This window comes from Brachionichthys hirsutus, chromosome 10, assembly GCF_040956055.1.
Source record: "Brachionichthys hirsutus isolate HB-005 chromosome 10, CSIRO-AGI_Bhir_v1, whole genome shotgun sequence".
NCBI classification, from domain to species: domain Eukaryota; kingdom Metazoa; phylum Chordata; class Actinopteri; order Lophiiformes; family Brachionichthyidae; genus Brachionichthys; species Brachionichthys hirsutus.
Genome location: NC_090906.1, coordinates 5,048,476 through 5,066,408, shown reverse-complemented (window position 1 = coordinate 5,066,408; position 17,933 = coordinate 5,048,476). Strand labels below are relative to the sequence as shown.

The 17,933-nt window shown below is 40.1% G+C and overlaps 1 protein-coding gene across 2 annotated transcripts; it reads right to left on the bottom strand.

The window, feature by feature from the left end:
- Positions 1–1,261: 1,261 nt before the first annotated feature.
- Positions 1,262–17,886, bottom strand: LOC137900299 (methyltransferase-like protein 27). 2 transcript variants are annotated; one of them, XM_068744363.1, is made up of 7 exons: positions 16,189–16,207; positions 6,819–6,891; positions 6,535–6,663; positions 3,205–3,333; positions 2,770–2,905; positions 2,081–2,176; positions 1,262–1,464 (listed from the first exon to the last, which is right to left on the bottom strand). In XM_068744363.1, the coding sequence occupies exons 3-7, from the start codon at positions 6,652–6,654 to the stop codon at positions 1,262–1,264; spliced, it is 684 nt and encodes a 227-aa protein (XP_068600464.1). In that variant the 5' UTR covers positions 6,655–6,663; positions 6,819–6,891; positions 16,189–16,207. The 2 variants fall into 2 exon arrangements, with proteins under 2 accessions (XP_068600464.1, XP_068600465.1); XM_068744364.1 differs by lacking the exons at positions 1,262–1,464; positions 2,081–2,176; positions 2,770–2,905; ... (1 more) ...; positions 6,535–6,663; positions 6,819–6,891 and adding exons at positions 9,530–10,272; positions 15,379–15,471; positions 15,551–15,686; positions 16,715–16,841; positions 17,859–17,886 and having other exon boundaries at positions 16,189–16,317.
- Between the last annotated feature and the right edge of the window lie 47 nt (positions 17,887–17,933).

Genomic DNA, 17,933 nt, shown 5'->3' with positions numbered 1-17,933 from the left:
CTCCCCAAGAATTGCGTTGATCCGGATCTGGATCCAGATTCTAGAATTATTTTTACATCTGGAATTATGCCTGTGCTGTAAACTGCCACTTTAAGAGGGAGGGACATGAATGGCATGATGGGAAAAAGAGTCCAGAAGCTGTCTTGTAGTACGTTCCGGAGCAGCAAGCTAGAGCAGGTTTGGCCCCTCTGATCCGGAAACCCTGTTTACTGTCTCACAAGATCCAATAGTCTTTTGGAGGCGAGGGTCTGCAATCTCTGATTGTCGTTTTCTAGGTTTTTATTTGAACCTTTTGCTACACACCTGTCAAATAAATTTCGTAATGATTAGCATGTGTGGGAATGGCAAAATGTGCTGTACCTGAATGAATGAATGAATATATTTATGAGATAGAATGTTAGAGTACAAGTACAGTCACACAGTAGCATGTATTACAGTACAAATAAAGTCGAACATCCTGTCTAAGAGGAGCATTTCAAAAAAGCCCTTGCGGTCTTGTTTCCGTTGAAAGTCCTTCGTACATAAATCATCCACAATTAACAATACAAATTTAACAGTGTGACTCTGAACTTTTACAGTCTCCAGTCCAATCTGGGGTTTTTTACAATTATGAATCTCATTACGCTCATAATTGTGATTTTGAATGCACACTTTTAGATTCCCATGTACATTCACAAATCTCCTCACATTTAGACATCTCACATATTTGCTGTATAATTACACAAATTGAGAAACAATTACACAACTTCAAGATTCAAGATTCTTTATTGTCATTATGCGAACATAATAAAATCGTGTGAAAGCCCACGGCTTAAGGCACTCATACTTGACATGGACATTAGCAGATATCTGTTGAAATAATGACCCTAGCTGTTAACGTAGGTAAACTGCTCATCATTCTGGCAAGACTTACCTCTGACAAATTGAAACACATCTACCATTTCACCTATTAAACAGGGCGTTGGTGTTGGTTGGTTGTTATACCACAGTAACATGCAATACAAAACACATTATCATGACTGACACAATGAACACAGACAACCACCATTGACTGTTAATTGGCTTTAATGTAATGCATTTGCGTATGACAGAAGTGATCTACTGGCGTTTGCAGTGTACTCTCTCATTTAACTGGTTCAACATGAAACTGAGCCAAACTGAGCCGTGCACAACTGCAGCTTCACTGACAGGAATCATTTTAAAGAAAATCTTGCTGATTGGTTTCCTATCTTCAGAAATAATTTCGTTCTGAGTGCTTCAATTATACTTTCTTATAGAGGTACACAGAACCGGATATGTAGCCAGACTCCTCCTCTAACACTCCCAGCTCAAATTCTTTCACTTGATTGATCTCAGCACAAGTTATCAGGCCCTCTTCCTCCATCTTCTTCAGCTCACGCTCCAGGGCAGCTTTGAACTCTTGATTGGCAGGTCCATCTCTGGTTGTCATGCAAATGTAGCCACCTGGTGTAAAATAGATTACAATGCTGTAATATCTTCGAGTGATTAAAACTAAATTTAGAAGTCAAATACTTGTTTACATCCAAAGAGCTTATTCAAAAAAGGACCTGAAAGAGACCAATTAGTGTTCATAGCATTTTTAGCTTCTTCAGTCAACTCACCTATAGATAATGTAAAATCTGGACAATAAGATAGTGGCAGCTTGGATACAGTCATTTTGTAATAATATGCAGGCTAAGTTCATTGTAACTAAACCTACTTAAATAACTAACCACATAGTGCTCAAGGATCAAACTCCCTTTTCAAAATGATATTGCTCTACAATAATGCAGGCAAGATTAGGTTTAACCATAAATGCATATTTGCTGTTGGAAATTACTTAGTTACTGAAAGAAATGTTTGGGAGACATTATTGGGAACCACCAATAAGATGGCAGACTTCTGTGCATCAATAATGCATTAGGTGACTTGGAAGAGAAGACTATGCAGTTGTGCATTTACCAAATAAAACTGATTGCTGTTTGTGATCATAAAGATTTTGACTTTTGCATTGTGCAAGTATAGCATAAATCCCAAAATAGAACCGGAGATGTGTGACGTATGCCTGCATAACTCTTACCTGGTTTGCCAGCCTTGCACATCTCTCTGACCACACTAACTGGGACTTTTGTGAAAGCACTCAATGCTCCAACAATCACAATCACATCAGCCGAATCTATAGGAAGTGAACATTTATATTTAGTAGCTACAATATCTAGAGAGTTTTAACATAAGTTTTCATGTTTAAACACACACACTTTAATGAAACTACCACAACTTGTAAAATTATTAAAATCCAATGTTAATATAAATTTGTCATAAATCTGTAACATATAACAGGATCCTAAAATAGAATGAAGAATTTAAATTTAAATAGAACTGAGCCAAGCACAGGTTTAATTGTTTAATTAGTCTACATTTATGTTATATTCTGTTATTCTAACTGCTTTGACTTCCAACCCCGTTAAATTAAACACGCCAGCAGTTCATTTACACCCATTGGTGGGCATTCTTTGCTTCGTCTGATTAATTACTGTATAACTAAGTACGAGCCCAGAGATTGGCGCTACTTTTATACTGCACTACAAAAATTATGAGTTTGATGAAATAGCGATCTGAGAAATATATGATGTGCCAGAATGTTATCAATACAATTCTCTGTGCATTTTGAGCCTTCTGCATACAAATATCTGTCCTGGTCATGGGGGTGAGCCCTCAAAGGTCTGACCCTAATATTAATCGTGTCCTTCTAATGGATCATGAAATTACCCAATTGAACAGGTAGTGGATAATCTCCCAGCATGCACTGCTTCAGCTCCTGGTACAACCCAGTCTCCCTAGCCAACGCCAACATTGCCTTGCTTGCATCAACACCCACAAATTTTCTAAATCCATGTGTCTTCAGCTGTAGAACAGACACATTTAGTCGTTAGTCACACAATCAGTTGTTTTCAGTTTAAAAACTTCATGGCACTCATCACAGCAAGTTCCTTTTTAATACCACAAACTCAACAATAGAAAACAACTAAATAAAGCAAGATTTATTATCATGTTGTTCCTTCAGAAATTAAAGTACGTTACTACAAATTTCATTGCTCTCATTATTAAAAGAGTTAAAAGAACAAATGCATGGAAAGATACCCAGAACAATTTATAACATTTTGGTGGTGATCCAGATCACCACGTTTAACCATGTGAGTTTACCTGCTTTGCCACCAGTCCTGTACCACAGGCCACGTCCAACACAACAGCTGCTTCACGGTCGCCGCTGAAATGGGAGGAGATGATGTTCGCTGCTAGACATGGTGCACGGTACTCCAGAGCAAGCACATCCTATTCAAAGGAGAATTAACAGTGACTTCAAGCACTGATGAAGGAAAGTCGGAGCAGGTGCTGGGCTTCATAGATAATTGGCGGACATTCTGGGGGGAACCTGGTCTGATTACGGGAGACGGTATCGATCCTGCTTTTGATGGTGCAGCTCTCATTTCTAGAAACCGGGCCGAGTTTGTTAGACAGCCAAATCCCTGACCATCCGGAGTCAGGACCAGGAGACAGAGAGGAGACATGTGGTAGCATTAGTCCCTCCCAAATAGACCATCTTGTGGTTGATTCTGGGTATTTGTCGTGCACATGGCTTGATTCCATTGCTCCCTTAGGAATTAAAAAAAACTAAACTAAAAAGGCAAGCTCCATGGTTTAATTCCCAAATTAGCTCAGTAAAGCAAACAGCCTGAAGCCTAGAGATAATTTGCACTCAAATAAATTGGAGATGTCTTGTTTAATCTGACAAGACAGCCTCACAACATATAGGAAGGACCTCTGCAAGGCCAGAGTAACATATTGTTCATCTCTAATAGAGGAGAACAAGAGCGATCCAAGGTTTCTCTCATGACACCTGCCATAACTTGAGTTTTTTTTTTATTCTATTCATTTTTGGTGTTTTCCTGCAATAGAATCTCCTCTCATTCCAGCGCCTTCTGCACCTCCCTGCTTTTAATCAAGTTCATCCCCTTCACCTGTGCTTCCTGAATCACCTGTAACCCATCTCTCAGTCAGTCTCCACCCTACATATACGCTGCTCAGCCCTCAGTTCTCCACCACATTGTTGGCATTTGTCCCAGTTTCTACCTTCCTGTTATCTCCCTGATCCCCGGATTCTGCCTGCTGCTCATCCCTTGTTGGATCTGTTTGACCAGACTACCTGTTTGTTTATTTGTTTTAAACTGCTTGTTTAATTAAATCTGAACTTTGATTCCTTATCTGCCTTCAACTGCCTCTATCTGCCGTCTTTTGGGTTCCGGCTGCCTGTTTTGTCACAGCTTGATAGGTTCCTCATTGATCCTGTAGATAGGCTAACACGAAGCTCCAGCTCTACTGGTCCTTCTATTCCCACAGGTCTCAGTAGTGATGATTTCATGCGCTTCTTTAATTCATTAACAAGATCAAACCTTTTAGTAGTGATGGATAAATGAAGCATTAACCAATATTGAACCGCTTCATCAATTGTATTGAAAATGGATTTATGCATTCAAAGGATCGTTTGAATGACATCTAGTGGTGAAATGGGAGACGGCAAACGTTTTCTTTCTAATTTAAGTGTCACTCAGGCTTGTTTGAATGACATTTTCAATGACATTGATCAATTGTGCACGCGATTCAATAAATGTAGTATTAGTAGTTAGGATATGGAAAGAGGAAAATTTGGGAAATTGAATGATTGATGGGGTGTGCTCGTGTAACTGGGACTTTGTGGAAAGGGGATTCAGAGGTTTTTATTCAGCAGCAATAGTTTTTCTACTGTTTTTAGACGGTTACCTTTTTTTGCAAAGAACTTATCCAGTTTTGGAAGAAAAAAAATCCTTTCACAGGGGACGGTCAATGCTGGGATGCATTTTATATAGTGCCAAACCACTCAAACCTGTCAAGCAATCATTGGTTCAGAACGCACAGAAAGACTATGAGCCAATGCAATGCTTGGAAACATTTTGAAGCAATGATAGCCGAAGTGAAGCAGCGATGACGTTCGAAGCGTCAAACTTCTTTGGTTATGTGGGATTGGTGTGTTGCTCCGACACGATGTTTCGAGTCACTCCACTTCAGGAAGAGGGACACGAGCTCGGAAGCCTTGGGATTATCTGCCCATCCCATTAGTGATGACATTTATCAGCTTCTCCCCCATCAGCCTGCAGCAATTAAACTATTGCCTCATCTAAACCATGCACTTGTCTCTCCGACCCAGGCCCAACAAAACTACTGAAAGAGGTCTTTCCCTCGATTAACATACCTCTGCTAATCATACTTAATCTTTCCTTACTTACATGCTATCTACCCCAGTCTTTTAAAACAGCAGTCATTAAACCTCTTCTCAAGCCAACAATGGATCCTGATGTTTGCTAAGTATAGGCCCATTTCAAACCTTCCCTTTCTGTAAGAGATCTTAGAGAAAGCAGTCGCCAGTCAGCTGCCTGAGGTTTTCCCAAACAGTTTCAGGTTTTCCAGTCAGGATTCAAAGTTAATTAGTACAGATCACATTAGTGAAAACCACAAATTACCTTCTAACACCATCTGATAACAGATTTACTGTGTTTATTCAATCTCAGTGCAGCCGACCTTTACTCAGTTTTAGTGTTTTTTGTGTATTCTGAATAAGTGGCTAAAGTTAACACATACAATTGTAGATTACTTAATTGTTTTTACCATGAATGGAATGGAAAAAGGATTACTCTTTAACGTGAGACTGCAGATCATTGTACCAAAAGAGGGAACAATGATTCACACACTTTCATGTAAGACCCACTGCATGCCGTGCCGCTGGATTCCTGTAGCCAAGCTTGTGATATTCACCCATTCTATTGGATAAAGGGAAAGCTGTCATTCCAAGGTCGGAGTGCAGGCAAACTGTTTCAAACTGTCAATCATACTTTTCTGATTAATTGGAGGTGAAAGAAGTACGATTGAACAGTTGAATTGATGAGGTGAAGTGCAGATTGCAGCCAAATATCACTCCCAGGTTTTTGGCAGTTGGTTTGAGGTTGCATGATAGTGGATCAAGCACTAAATGACTGAAGGGATCCGAAGGGTTAAACAGAATGATTTCTGATTTGGAGTTATTCAATTGAAGAATGTTTTGTGCCATCCAACAGTTAATATCATCAAGACAATTAAAAACAGCAGCTAGGCTTACTGGGTCACCAGGTCTCAGGAGAAATTATATTTGTGTGTCGTCTCCATAGCAATGAAAGGAGATGGATGATCTGGTCCAGTAGAAGCATATAAATAGAAAATTAAATGGGCCCTAAAATCAAACCTTGTGGTACACCACCGGTGCTGTTGAAGAAAAAAGTTGTCTTTGGTGACCGCAAAAGTTCTTTCAAAGATATATGATTTAAACCAGCCTTGTCTGTGATCCCATGTTTTTAAACGGTCGATTAAAATGGCATGGTCCACTGTGTCAAAAGCTTTAAATCTAAAAGAATTAAGATGGTACTTGATAATCAAATATCAGGTTTTAATGTACTTCCGTTTTCTTACCTCCTCATAGGTCTTCGCCCAGGTGTTGTAGTAGTCCACCTTTTCTCCTGCTGTGCAGTCTTTCAAGGCTGGTATAAGATTTCCTTTCGCATTTTCAAAGGCTTTATTGATAGCTGACATTATATACACCTGTTCCACAGAAGAAAGAACCAGAGCAAAATGTTGTCAAATGAATGATTACAGCAGATGCATATTGTATGCTGAACATTCATCAATGCAAAAATAGAACATAATAATTAAATTTTCCTTTGTGTAAAATCACCTGAAATCTGTGTGTTAATTACCTTAGAGTGAGCTCTTTAAATCAGAGTGGTCCTCTTGAACTTGTCTCTCAAGAGATGCAGGCTTCTGTAAGCTCTGTGGTGACACACATGGAATTTGTACTTGTTATGGCATGGCGGCTCACAGTTATACATTATCTAATTTGAGTCAAAATTCACTTTAGGTTTATGTTTACCTCAGGCTTCTCTCAGAAAGTAAAAGAAAGCACCCAAAGCTTTAATTGCATCTTGGATCTTGTTCTCAATATGGTGTTGTTATCGATCAATTAATTGTATTTCCAATTAACCCTTTTATATCCCTTGCTAAACATAATTAATCTATCCTTACTGACAGGTTATGTACCCAAGTCTTTTAAAGCAGCAGTCATTAAACCTCTTCTCAAAAAAACAACAATAAAGACTGACGTGTATAGGCCAATTTCAAACCTTCCATTTCTGTCTAAGATTTTAGAGAAAGCAGTTGCCTATCAGCCGTGTGACTTTTGGACCATATGAGCCTTAATTATTAACCTTTCATCATTTATAATGGGACAGTTTGTAGTCAGGATTACATTTCCCTCAGAAAGGTTTGTGCTTATTATTCTTATCTTGTTTAATATGTAACTTACAGTATCTTTTGGAGATACTGAATGGAAAATTGTATCAGGCCCCCACAGGCTATAAACGCAGCCATTCATGCATGTGGTCCAAAAGTCATTTGTTTGCCAATTGCATTTTCCTCTCCATCCAGAAAGTCAACTTTTTTTATTCAAATTGTGGGGTTAAACATGAACATGCTGTCTTCAGGGACATGCACAATTTTCCTCTGTTTTATAACAGTGCAGTGTGAGATAACCCGAAAAGTCTGATTTTGATATTAAGGAGCTCCTTTTCCCAGCATCACTGTTTGCTGGATTATGTTGGCAAATCCAGTGTAGCTCCAAACACCAAATGATCAGTTGCAAGCAACAGGTATTCCCAGCAGTACAATTTGCATGAATTAGCCAACCGAGGTACCACTGTATTTAACTAAAAGTAAAAAAGAATCTGTGTAAATATCCAGGTCCTTCTCCTTGCGGCCACAGTTTTCAAATATCGATCCCTAGTACTACCCTATCTCACCTACTGTGTTGAAGTGTGGGGGAACACTTATCAGTGTTCATTACATTCATTATTCATTCTACAAAAATGAGCAGTAAGAACTATACACAAGGCTGAATTAGTAGCACAGAGTAATAATATTTTTATTCAATGAACTTTATTAAAAATGAATGATCTTGTGAAATAAGATACTGCTCTAACATGCTGGACATCCTTCCCATCTGTGTCTCTGTCTGGCCAGCCTGTACAGATCCTTCTCTCCCTCTTTACTATCTAACCTGGCATACAGGTGATTGTATGCCCTCTGTTTGGCCTTTGCCACCTCTGCCTTTGCCTTGTATCTCATGTCCCCGTACTGCCGTTTACTCTCTTCTGTCAATGTTCCACTTCTTCTTAGCTAACCTATTTTCCTATATATACTTCCGCACTTCCTGAAGACACACCCAGTAGTCTCTTACCTGTCTCCCTGACCCTGATCACCTTAGCTGTTGAGTTCCAGTCTTTTGGAAGCCTCTCTTGCCCACCCAAAGCCTGTCTCAATTCTTCCCTGAAAGTCACACAACACACTTCATTCTTTAGCCTCCACCATGTTGTCCTCTACTCTGCCCTAGTCCTCTTCCTCACCACTAGAGTCATCTTACACCCCACCAGTCTATGTTGGCTGGCGACACTACCACAACCTTATAGTCACCAACCTCCTTTAATTAACTGCCCTCCTTTGCCATCAACAACATTTTGACATGGCAGAGGTATTCTCTAAGATTTAGAACCACTGATTACGTGCATCACTTAAAGGTAAAACAGTAAAAGAAATACTAGCTCCAATATCTGATACATGTGTAACTCAAGATGACACAAATAAACCTACTGTCCCACATTATATGTAAGAAGGTTCCCACTTTATTACATTTACAGTATAACTCTGGAAAAAAAAAAGTTCTCATTTGTTAAAAATTCCAGACTTCCTAAATTTAGTCACCTGCTTCCATTCCCCATCATCATTTGTCCTTGATGACGGTCCCAGCATCTAGGCCAACCCATTCCCATCCATCCATTTTCTTGCCACTTTTCCGCTTTGTGGGTCACAGGAGTTGCTGGAGTATATCCCAGCTTGCTATATGGGTGAGAGGGCAGGTACACCCCGAATGCATCGCGGGGCCACGCAGAGGCGAACAATTACGTACTCACGCACACACTCATACGCAACAAACAATTTGGAGGAATTAATTCACATAAATTGCATGTTTTTTTGAGGTGGGAGGAAAGCGGAGAACCTGGAGAAAACCCACGCGGACACGAGGGGGAACATACAAACTCTCCACAGATAGGTTTCGGTACCTTCTTGCTAACCACTACACCACTTTGCCCCCACCCCCCTATAAATAATAACCCAGTCTTATAAAAAAAAAAATCCCTAAAAATTGAATTAATTGGCTACCTTTAGAATTCTTTGTAAAGAAAAATGTATCCTTGTTAAACAAATATTATCCAAAATGTTACTTATGTTTCTTTAGGACAATTCAAAAGCTTTCCCCAATTGCCATGGTACTCTGTCAAGGAGAATAAAGTTTCTGTAGCAGCCCTCGGCATCGAACAGAAGTGCAGGGAGTCACCAAACCGCTGTAGTTGCTTTCGTTACTTTTTATTCAAGCACCTATAAATCATCAAATAGAAGTATAACCACTTGTAAGTGTACTGCATCTCCTCATAATGAACTGTAGCACATTGTCCGTGAAGTCCGTACATACCTGTGGAGGAAATGATATTATGCAAAGATGATCACAGTTTAAGTAAGAGACTAGCAATTGAATAAAGATTAAATATTATTTCACAGGCTAATGTTGGGTTTACATTTGATTCACACAGAGCTTTCCTACTCTCTCTTTTTTTTGTTTTACATGTAATAACGTTTGCAGAATGGTCACCGATAACTAAATCTGCTGAGCAGTACTTTGCTTTAATCTTGAACAGTGAGAACAGGCACTTACACCTACATTTACATCTCACATAAATTAACCACTGGTCTCTGCTGAGGTATTTGCAATGCCTTTATTTAATTTAATTTTTTTTTTTTTTTTTTTACTGAAATATACTGTTATGAAATTTAAAGTCCATTTACAGCTTCACTGACAGAAATAGACTTTTTTTTTAAACATGGTCATGCATTACACCATTTATAGTTTCTTATAGATGTACACAGCACCAGAGATGTAGCCATGCTCGTGCTCTGACACCGCTCTCTCCCAGTCCTTCTCCACAGTGACTTCTACACAGGTCCACAATTCCTCTTCCTCCATCTGCTTCAGCTCATTCTCCAGGGCAACTTTGTAATCAGCATTATCACGGTTCCCTCTGGTTGTCATGCAAATGTAGCCACCTAGTGTGTAGCAGGGGACAGGGCAATGGTGTCACTATGCGATTAAAAACATAAAAAGGCAGGAAAGACATTTACAACCAAAGTGCTGGGGACTTATTTATAACAGTTGCATGATTTGTACTTCTACTTTCAGTGAATAATAAGCCCTTAAATATGATATGAAATTGACATTTTTAAACATAATATATAATATAGAAATCCAAACCCAATGAAATATTTACAAGTTACAAACAAGCATTGCATAATCCCACTGAGAACAAGAAAACGTTCCTGTGATTAGCATTTTTACCGGACTAGCATTTATCGCACTGAAAGACGATGGACCCGGGACAGCAGTTTTAACTGGTGACTTTATCCGACGTACAGTATTTATGTTTTTCACAGAGAAAAGTGCTCGGAAATGCCTTTGCGTTGTGATGCGGGATTTTATTCAAATACCCACAAGGACGGTGTCAGTTTATTTAGGTTTCCTACAGATCCGGAGTTCAAAGTGGGTGAAACCGATCAGACGCAAAGGTGAGGGTGGCTCCCTCCTCCACCTCTCGTCGGATCATTTTAAAACAATAAAAGGACTATGTAAAAACAACTATCTTGACAAATAAAAGTGCCCGGGTCTCCAATACAAATAATAAACCATGAGCAAAATTTTATTTTGCAATGGATGATGTGCATGTGGATCCGTGCTTCTGAACCTGCACTTCTGTATCTGCTGCTTCCATATTGTCAACCACAGCCTCTACACCATTCTTGCCATCAGATATATGCACAAGTCCCCATAAAAATCCGTCAGGTTCATGTAAGTTATACCTTAAGTTAAATCAAATTATAGAACTACATCACAATATTTCTATTTATCTAAATCATCAATACTATAAGCAAAGAGTGAATGAAAAACAATTTTTTTTATTCTAAAGAGAACCAATTTTATTTTATTTAAAACTAAAATCCATCTTGTCATTGACAACATCTGACACTGACTCCCTGGATTCATCTATCCAGGTCTCTTGTCCTGGTGCTGGACAGTCTTTAAAAGCAAAAGATATAATACGATGTTGTTTGCCCTGGAAAAGTAGAGCGAGAGAAGAGAGGGGTGGGATGGGCAGGGGGGGGTTGTCGCGAGTGCTTTCACACTGCACCAAGAGGACTCGGTTCGATTGGGAGCAAATTGTTGCATTTATAATTAGTTGAAAGGTCTGCTTTCACGCTGTGATTTCTTTGCGGAGCGAACTTTTGGAGCAGCGTCATGTGGCTGAAAGAGGCGCTCGTCGTTTGGACAAAGTAGGGTTAGGGTAAGTCCCTCCCTCTCCCATGTTTGTTTTGGTTTGGAGGGGGCCAGTGGTCATTCAATGAGAGAAGCTCATTGAATGACCACTGGCCTACACTGGTTCTGGCCTAAATCATAAATGTTACAAAACGCTAGTCATTTCTAACAGACAAAGTCGTTGGGGATCGTTAAAGTTCCCAGGTCAGTTCAGAACAATGTCATGAAAAACTTAATTTTTATGCTTCAAGATTTTTATGCTTCAAGATCGCTGACAGACAATCATCCAATCATCATGTCCCAGACACTGATGGGCGGGACAAAGCCCAGCATTCATCCAATGACCGTCCTGTTTCGATCGATGCTCATGCTAAGCGCCTGTGCTCCGTGGCGCTGCAGAGAGAAGTCGTGTCAGTTACCGGTGATAAGTAGCTGATTCTGAACAAAGGATGAAAGTATTATAACGCATTATAAGTTATTATAATGCATAAGTATTATAATACTTTCATCCTTTGTTCAGAATCAGCTACTTATCACCGGTAACTGACACGACTTCTCTCTGCAGCGCCACGGAGCACAGGCGCTTAGCATGAGCATCGATCGAAACAGGACGGTCATTGGATAAATGCTGGGCTTTGTCCCGCCCATCAGCGTCTGGGACATGATGATTGGATGATTGTCTGTCAGCGATTTTGAAGCATAAAAATCTTTACATTTTTTATTCCGTTGTTCCGAACTGACCTGGGAACTTTAACAATCAGAACAACAGTTACCCGCCATAAGGTAACCCCTTACCCTAACCCCCTTCTACTTTGTCCAAACGACCAGCGCCTCTTTCAGCCCACATGACGCTGCTCCGAAAGTTTATTTCGTGAAGCAACCACAGTGTGAACGCAGACCTTTCGACTATATAAATGCAAGGAGAGAGGTGGGAGGGTTGTCCCTAAAATCAGGGACTTAAAGTTGCACTAAAGTCTCTGATTCTAGACGGACGGACAAACGATCACGATCACATAACCCCCGCCCCCCTCGGCGGAAGTAATTAAGGCAATGAAAACATTCTGATTCTGAACATCACCCGTTCAGGCAGATGCATTGCTTCAGATAAATTTGTGGGCGTAATTCATGGTGACAAACAGGCATGCTATGTTCAGCTTCTCGCCTCTCTCAAATAATTTGATGTCATATTCTAGGTCTTTGATGGCTGCCTGTAGTTTATACCTCAGGGCCTGATTTGACCTGCTCTCTCTGAACCTTAGGAGCATACGTAACTCATCATTTTTCTTGGCCCGCTCTTTCCACAGTTGCTGAAGAATTTCATTCTGTCTCTCCTCTGTCAGGAATTGCTCCTTCACCAGGGTCTCCTCCTTCTCCTTTCGCTTCACTTTCTTCTGCTTCAGAAGGTACTGAGGTACTTCCCCGTAATCCTTCTTCTCCACGTATTTGATATCGGTAACTGCTGGCTTCACCGTGACAAACACTTTTTTCCTGGCTTCTTTCACAAAGTCTCTGGCCAGATGAATTATCAGAGGAACGGATTTGGAAATCGTCGTAACAGCAGTATGAGACTTTCTTGGACGTGCTATAGGTAACATTCTGGATGCTCCAGAATATTTTTTGAGGTAGTTGGCTGGGGAGGGCTTCTCTTCCATAAATGGCCCTATTGTCCTCATTTTATGCTTTATCGGCTGGTCAATTGGTGGGAGGCGGACTGGTCGCACATTGGTGGGTGGGATGCTTCTGCGTGGGCTCTTAGTGCTAATTGGGCACACAACTTTCACCTGGGAGACTCGTTGAAGGCCATTTGGAAGCTTTTTGTTGGGCAGCACTACATTGATGGGCTTTGCTGGCATCTGCACCATGCAGAGTTGACTAACTTGACTAGTGGGTTCATGTTCCATGGGTTGATTTGTTGTTTTTGCCTGAACTGGCTCAATGAGCTGGACTATTGATGCAAATTTCACTTATACAGGAACCTGACATGTCAACATCAAAGGATCACTCTTTGATGTTGGGATAGGGTTAAACAGCATTTAAAGCCAAATATGCTTTATACCAATCTTTTCTTTGAAGATCATTGTTGCCTTTGATGGAGAGAACACTGATGACAACTGGCTTCTTCCAGAAAGTAATCAGCTTCTACCTTCATGTAAGGTTTAGCAATTAGTATTCCATTGCTAAATATAAGCAATTTCCACCTTGAAATCAATAAAGTACAGATGGTCCTCACTTAACGGACTTGGAGTTACGACGGGTTTTCAGAAATTTAAAAGTACAGGTATATGTTTAGCGACAATGAATCGCTGTTACAACAAGCTGAATGCACTGGCTGTGGAGTTGTGACTGAGTATGTACAGTACATATGCACAGTATGAAATATAATTTTTTTTTGACCACACAATGTCAGCCAACTTGTTGGTCAATGGGGGGTTTCATTTAACAAACGTATATACGCCGTTAAATGAGGATCAGTTGTATTCTGCTTCTGATAATCTCTCCCTACTGACAGACTATGGACCTCAGTCTTTTAAAACAGTTCTTCTTCTTTCTCTTTCGGCTTGTCCCCCATCACGGGTCACCATAGCAAATCAACCTTCAAGTCAATGGAATGCTTAATTCTGGAAACGTTTTACCCTGGGTGCCATTCCTGATGCAATTCTCTCTCAATGTGAGGGAGAATAGCCAGTATTACCTCTTCCAAGGCGAGAGTTATGTGTTATAATCCTGGATTATGGATCACTTTGAAACTTTTGGTAACATTGCAGTCAATGGAGCTTCAAAAAGTGTTCCTCAATATCTCAATAGACTGATGTTTATGGAATTTGACAGTCATGTAGAGTGGATCTGGATCTGCAATCTGGATCCGGATTGGATCCAGATTGCATGTAAAGATACTTTTTTGCTCCCCTTCATTTAATGGTCCATAACTAGTTAGTCAAAAAAGTTTCACAATTGTACCAAATTCAAGATTAAGTGATGGAAGACATGGAAGACAAGCCTGTCCTGGAAGACTGAATAACTGTCCTTTTCCTTCTCTTTCTCTTTTGCTCAGAATTCTTAAGAAAAGTCAAAATCATTGATTTCTCCATACCGGACTGCGCAGCAAGATCCCAAAATCGAACGCTATTTTCGATTGGCCTTTTGGATCCATGATTAACAGCTAAAGAGAGCAAAGCGGAAGAACCCGCACAAGAAGCGAAACATTTGCACAGTCTTTCTCCTTTGGCAGGTCGACTTAAACTGAACCTACACGGCTAGACTCCGCCTTCGTTCGTGTGTCTTTGGTTCGCCGTGGCTCCACTCATGTGTTTGAATTCTGAAAATCTGTTCAACTTCCGAGGTATTTTAAACTGGGTTTTTTTGTTTGAGAGCTGACGTTCCACTGTAAGTGGTATTGCACAGAAGTTAAAAGTCTTCCCTCCTGGCATGTACATGCACATGCAGGCCTTCAAATCTGAAATGCATAAAACTGCATTTAACTCTATTTATATGTGACACAGGTAATGTCCTTTTAACTTATTGGAATGAGATCCTGCTTCCTTACACTGTGCATTTGGTATAAACCCTCATTTTGAAAACCAGATTTCGTCTGTTGCCAAGCATTTACTGTAAACCCAAAATACATACCGTACATTATTTATTATAGAGGATGGGATGCGAAGCTGATCCACATCACACATTTCCAAGTGGACTGATTCAAGAAAACATTATGTATAGTTGTGCACGTCAACCATTTTATATTTGTACACATATACAATTTTAATATGGATACCATGCACTGTTCAATAAATGACACCCAAAAATTAAATTTGCGACACCATTACAAACAACAAACATTGTCTCACCTGCTTTGGCAGCCTTGCACAACTCTCTGACCACATGAACCGGGACCTGCCCGACACTCAGCGCTCCAACAATCACAACCACATCAAACAAACCTGCAGGAAATGAAGTGGGGTGAGGTGGAGGAGTGACAAAGATAAACAAGCTTCATCAATTAATGAACCCTAAAATTACCCCACTGGACAGGTATTGGATCCTCTCCCAGCAGGCACTGCTTCAACTCCTGGTACAACCCACCCTCTTTGGCCAACTCCAACATTCTCTCACTTCCATCAACACCCACAAAATGTCTGAATCCATGTGTCTCCAACTGTTTCAGAGACAAGTGGTTTTCAATTAGTCATATTGGTCCAATAAATTAGACAAGCTAATTAAGATGCCACAAGGTCTGTGATGTCCTAAATGATAGTTCTAAGAAGGATCTTCAATAAAACTTGTAATTCAAAGAAACGTGTAATCCCTGTCACTTGTGAACAATTAAAAAGAAAAGAAAAGTCAAAAGTTGTTGAAATTATTTTATATTTTCAGTTGAATAACGCTAATATCCCGAGTCGAGGTCAGCCGCTCCCCTCCCCCACTGTAATCAACGCTTTCCTCTCCTGAGGAGCCGAACGGTTTGCAAGAATTTGTTTTGAGGCCGACCGATAATCCTCCTCCATGGCCTCTCCGAAAATAAATGATTTTCCTTTTCATGAAAGGAAAATTTATATTCAAAAAAGGTTTTATGAATTACTTGATTCGACAGATAATTCAGTTTTCGTTTGTCCAGATTCTTAGTGATATGGAGTCTGACCTCTATCGTGTGAGTTTACCTGCTTTGCCACCAGTCCTGTACCACAGGCCAAATCCAAGACAACAGCTGCTTCATGGTCACCGCTGAAATGGGTGGAGATGGTCCTTGCTGCCAGACCTGGTGCCCGGTAGTCCAGCGCAGCCACATCCTGTTGAAATAGGTTTTAAGAAGGGACAATGTCTTCAGCCACTGATGAAGAAAACGAACACAAGGAGGTATCTGAACATTTTCATTCATAAAAACATCTATTAGAAACATCCGGGATCTTGTCCTTTCGGTCAAGACGAAAGGAGAGAGTTGGAACGTAGATTGACTGGTAAATCGAGAGCTTTGCCTTCTGGCTCAGCTCCTTCTTCACCAGGACAGACGGATGCCCCGTTCCATCTGTCAATCTCACTCTCCATCCTTCCCTCACTTGTGAACAAGACCCCAAGATACTTAAACTCCGCCATATCAGATATCAGAAAAGGCATGAATGCTGCAATAAAACCACGATGGAAAGGCCAAAGACATGATTTTATTGTACAGTAAATCAGCTTTCTTACCGCATCGTAGTTCTCAGCCCAGGAGTCGTAGAAGTTGACCTTTTCTCCTAATGATGAGCTTTTATGACTTGATAAGATATTTGCTCTCACATTTGCAAATGTTTTGTCAGCTGACATTGTTTATAATCTATTCCAAGATGGAGAAGATTAAGAAATAAGATTAGAGCATTGACTTCATTCAGGTGCACAAAAGGAATAAAGTCCAGATTCAGCGGCATACAGTACTTTAAGGTACTAAAAGGTTCAAACAAAACACATCTACCCAAAAGAGTTGTGTTTTTACCCCTTCATTAAGCTTTGTGGACTAATATTTTTGACTTAATGAATTTATTGTTTTCACAGAATCAAACAACAGTGATCACATAATTGCTTCTCAAATACGCTGGCGGAGATGATGACGCTCCTCGGAGCCGCTAAACTGAATGCTATTTTCAGTTGGACTTTCTTTACTGAATTCTTATTTGTTATAACTAATTTACAGGAAACATTCTACACAATAAAAACAACAACCAAATACTAGTATTTTTATGTTATTTAAAGACTTTATCATTACACCCACCAAAGAGGAAATGTGATTTTTGGTGCTGCAGGAACAACATGTCGAGGATTATTTGACCTTGGTGGAGTTTGCTATCTGAGTGCAAGGTTTATTTATGGGGAATGACTCAAACAATTTTAATACTTCAATAATTGCATTCTGACTGTCTTCAATAAAATGCAAATGAAGATGAGGAACTTGAGCATCTTAATGCATGTTGGTATAATGACTTAAGGATATTTGAAACTTTGAATTACGCTGTTTGAAGCCTGCGGTTGCCTGACCTCCTCTATGGTTATAAAATATGTAACTAGCATTTTTCTTTTTACTTTACAGATTTGCATGAAATAAACCTTGCGCCTTCTATACTCTTCTGGCTGTTCACCAGAAGTCCACATTTTGTTGCCCCAACTGTACACCATGTTTTTATGGAACATGCAACAGCATGCTTTGCGTAAGAGCACAGGATCTACTGTACACTCGCACTTTAGCATTAATAGCAATGGCTCCCTTCCCACGGTAAGAGTCGTCACGTCTTATTTGGTTTTTGAGTTCCTATGAAGAGTTGTTGATTCAGTTTCTATCACACGAATCTCGATTCCCTACCTCTCTCTGCGTTTTCCCGAAACACACAAACACACACGCACACACACGGACGGACAATTTCGCTTTAAATCGAAG

Bases quoted from the DNA above. Each gene is read 5' to 3' on its own strand.
- LOC137900299 (XM_068744363.1), bottom strand. From the start codon at position 6,654: ATGTCAGCTATCAATAAAGCCTTTGAAAATGCGAAAGGAAATCTTATA. The intron at 3,334-6,534 runs GTAAGAAAACGG...TCCTTTGAATAG, and splicing joins GGGCGAAGACCTATGAGGAG to GATGTGCTTGCTCTGGAGTA. The intron at 1,465-2,080 runs GTAAGAGTTATG...ATTTTACACCAG, and splicing joins GTGCAAGGCTGGCAAACCAG to GTGGCTACATTTGCATGACA.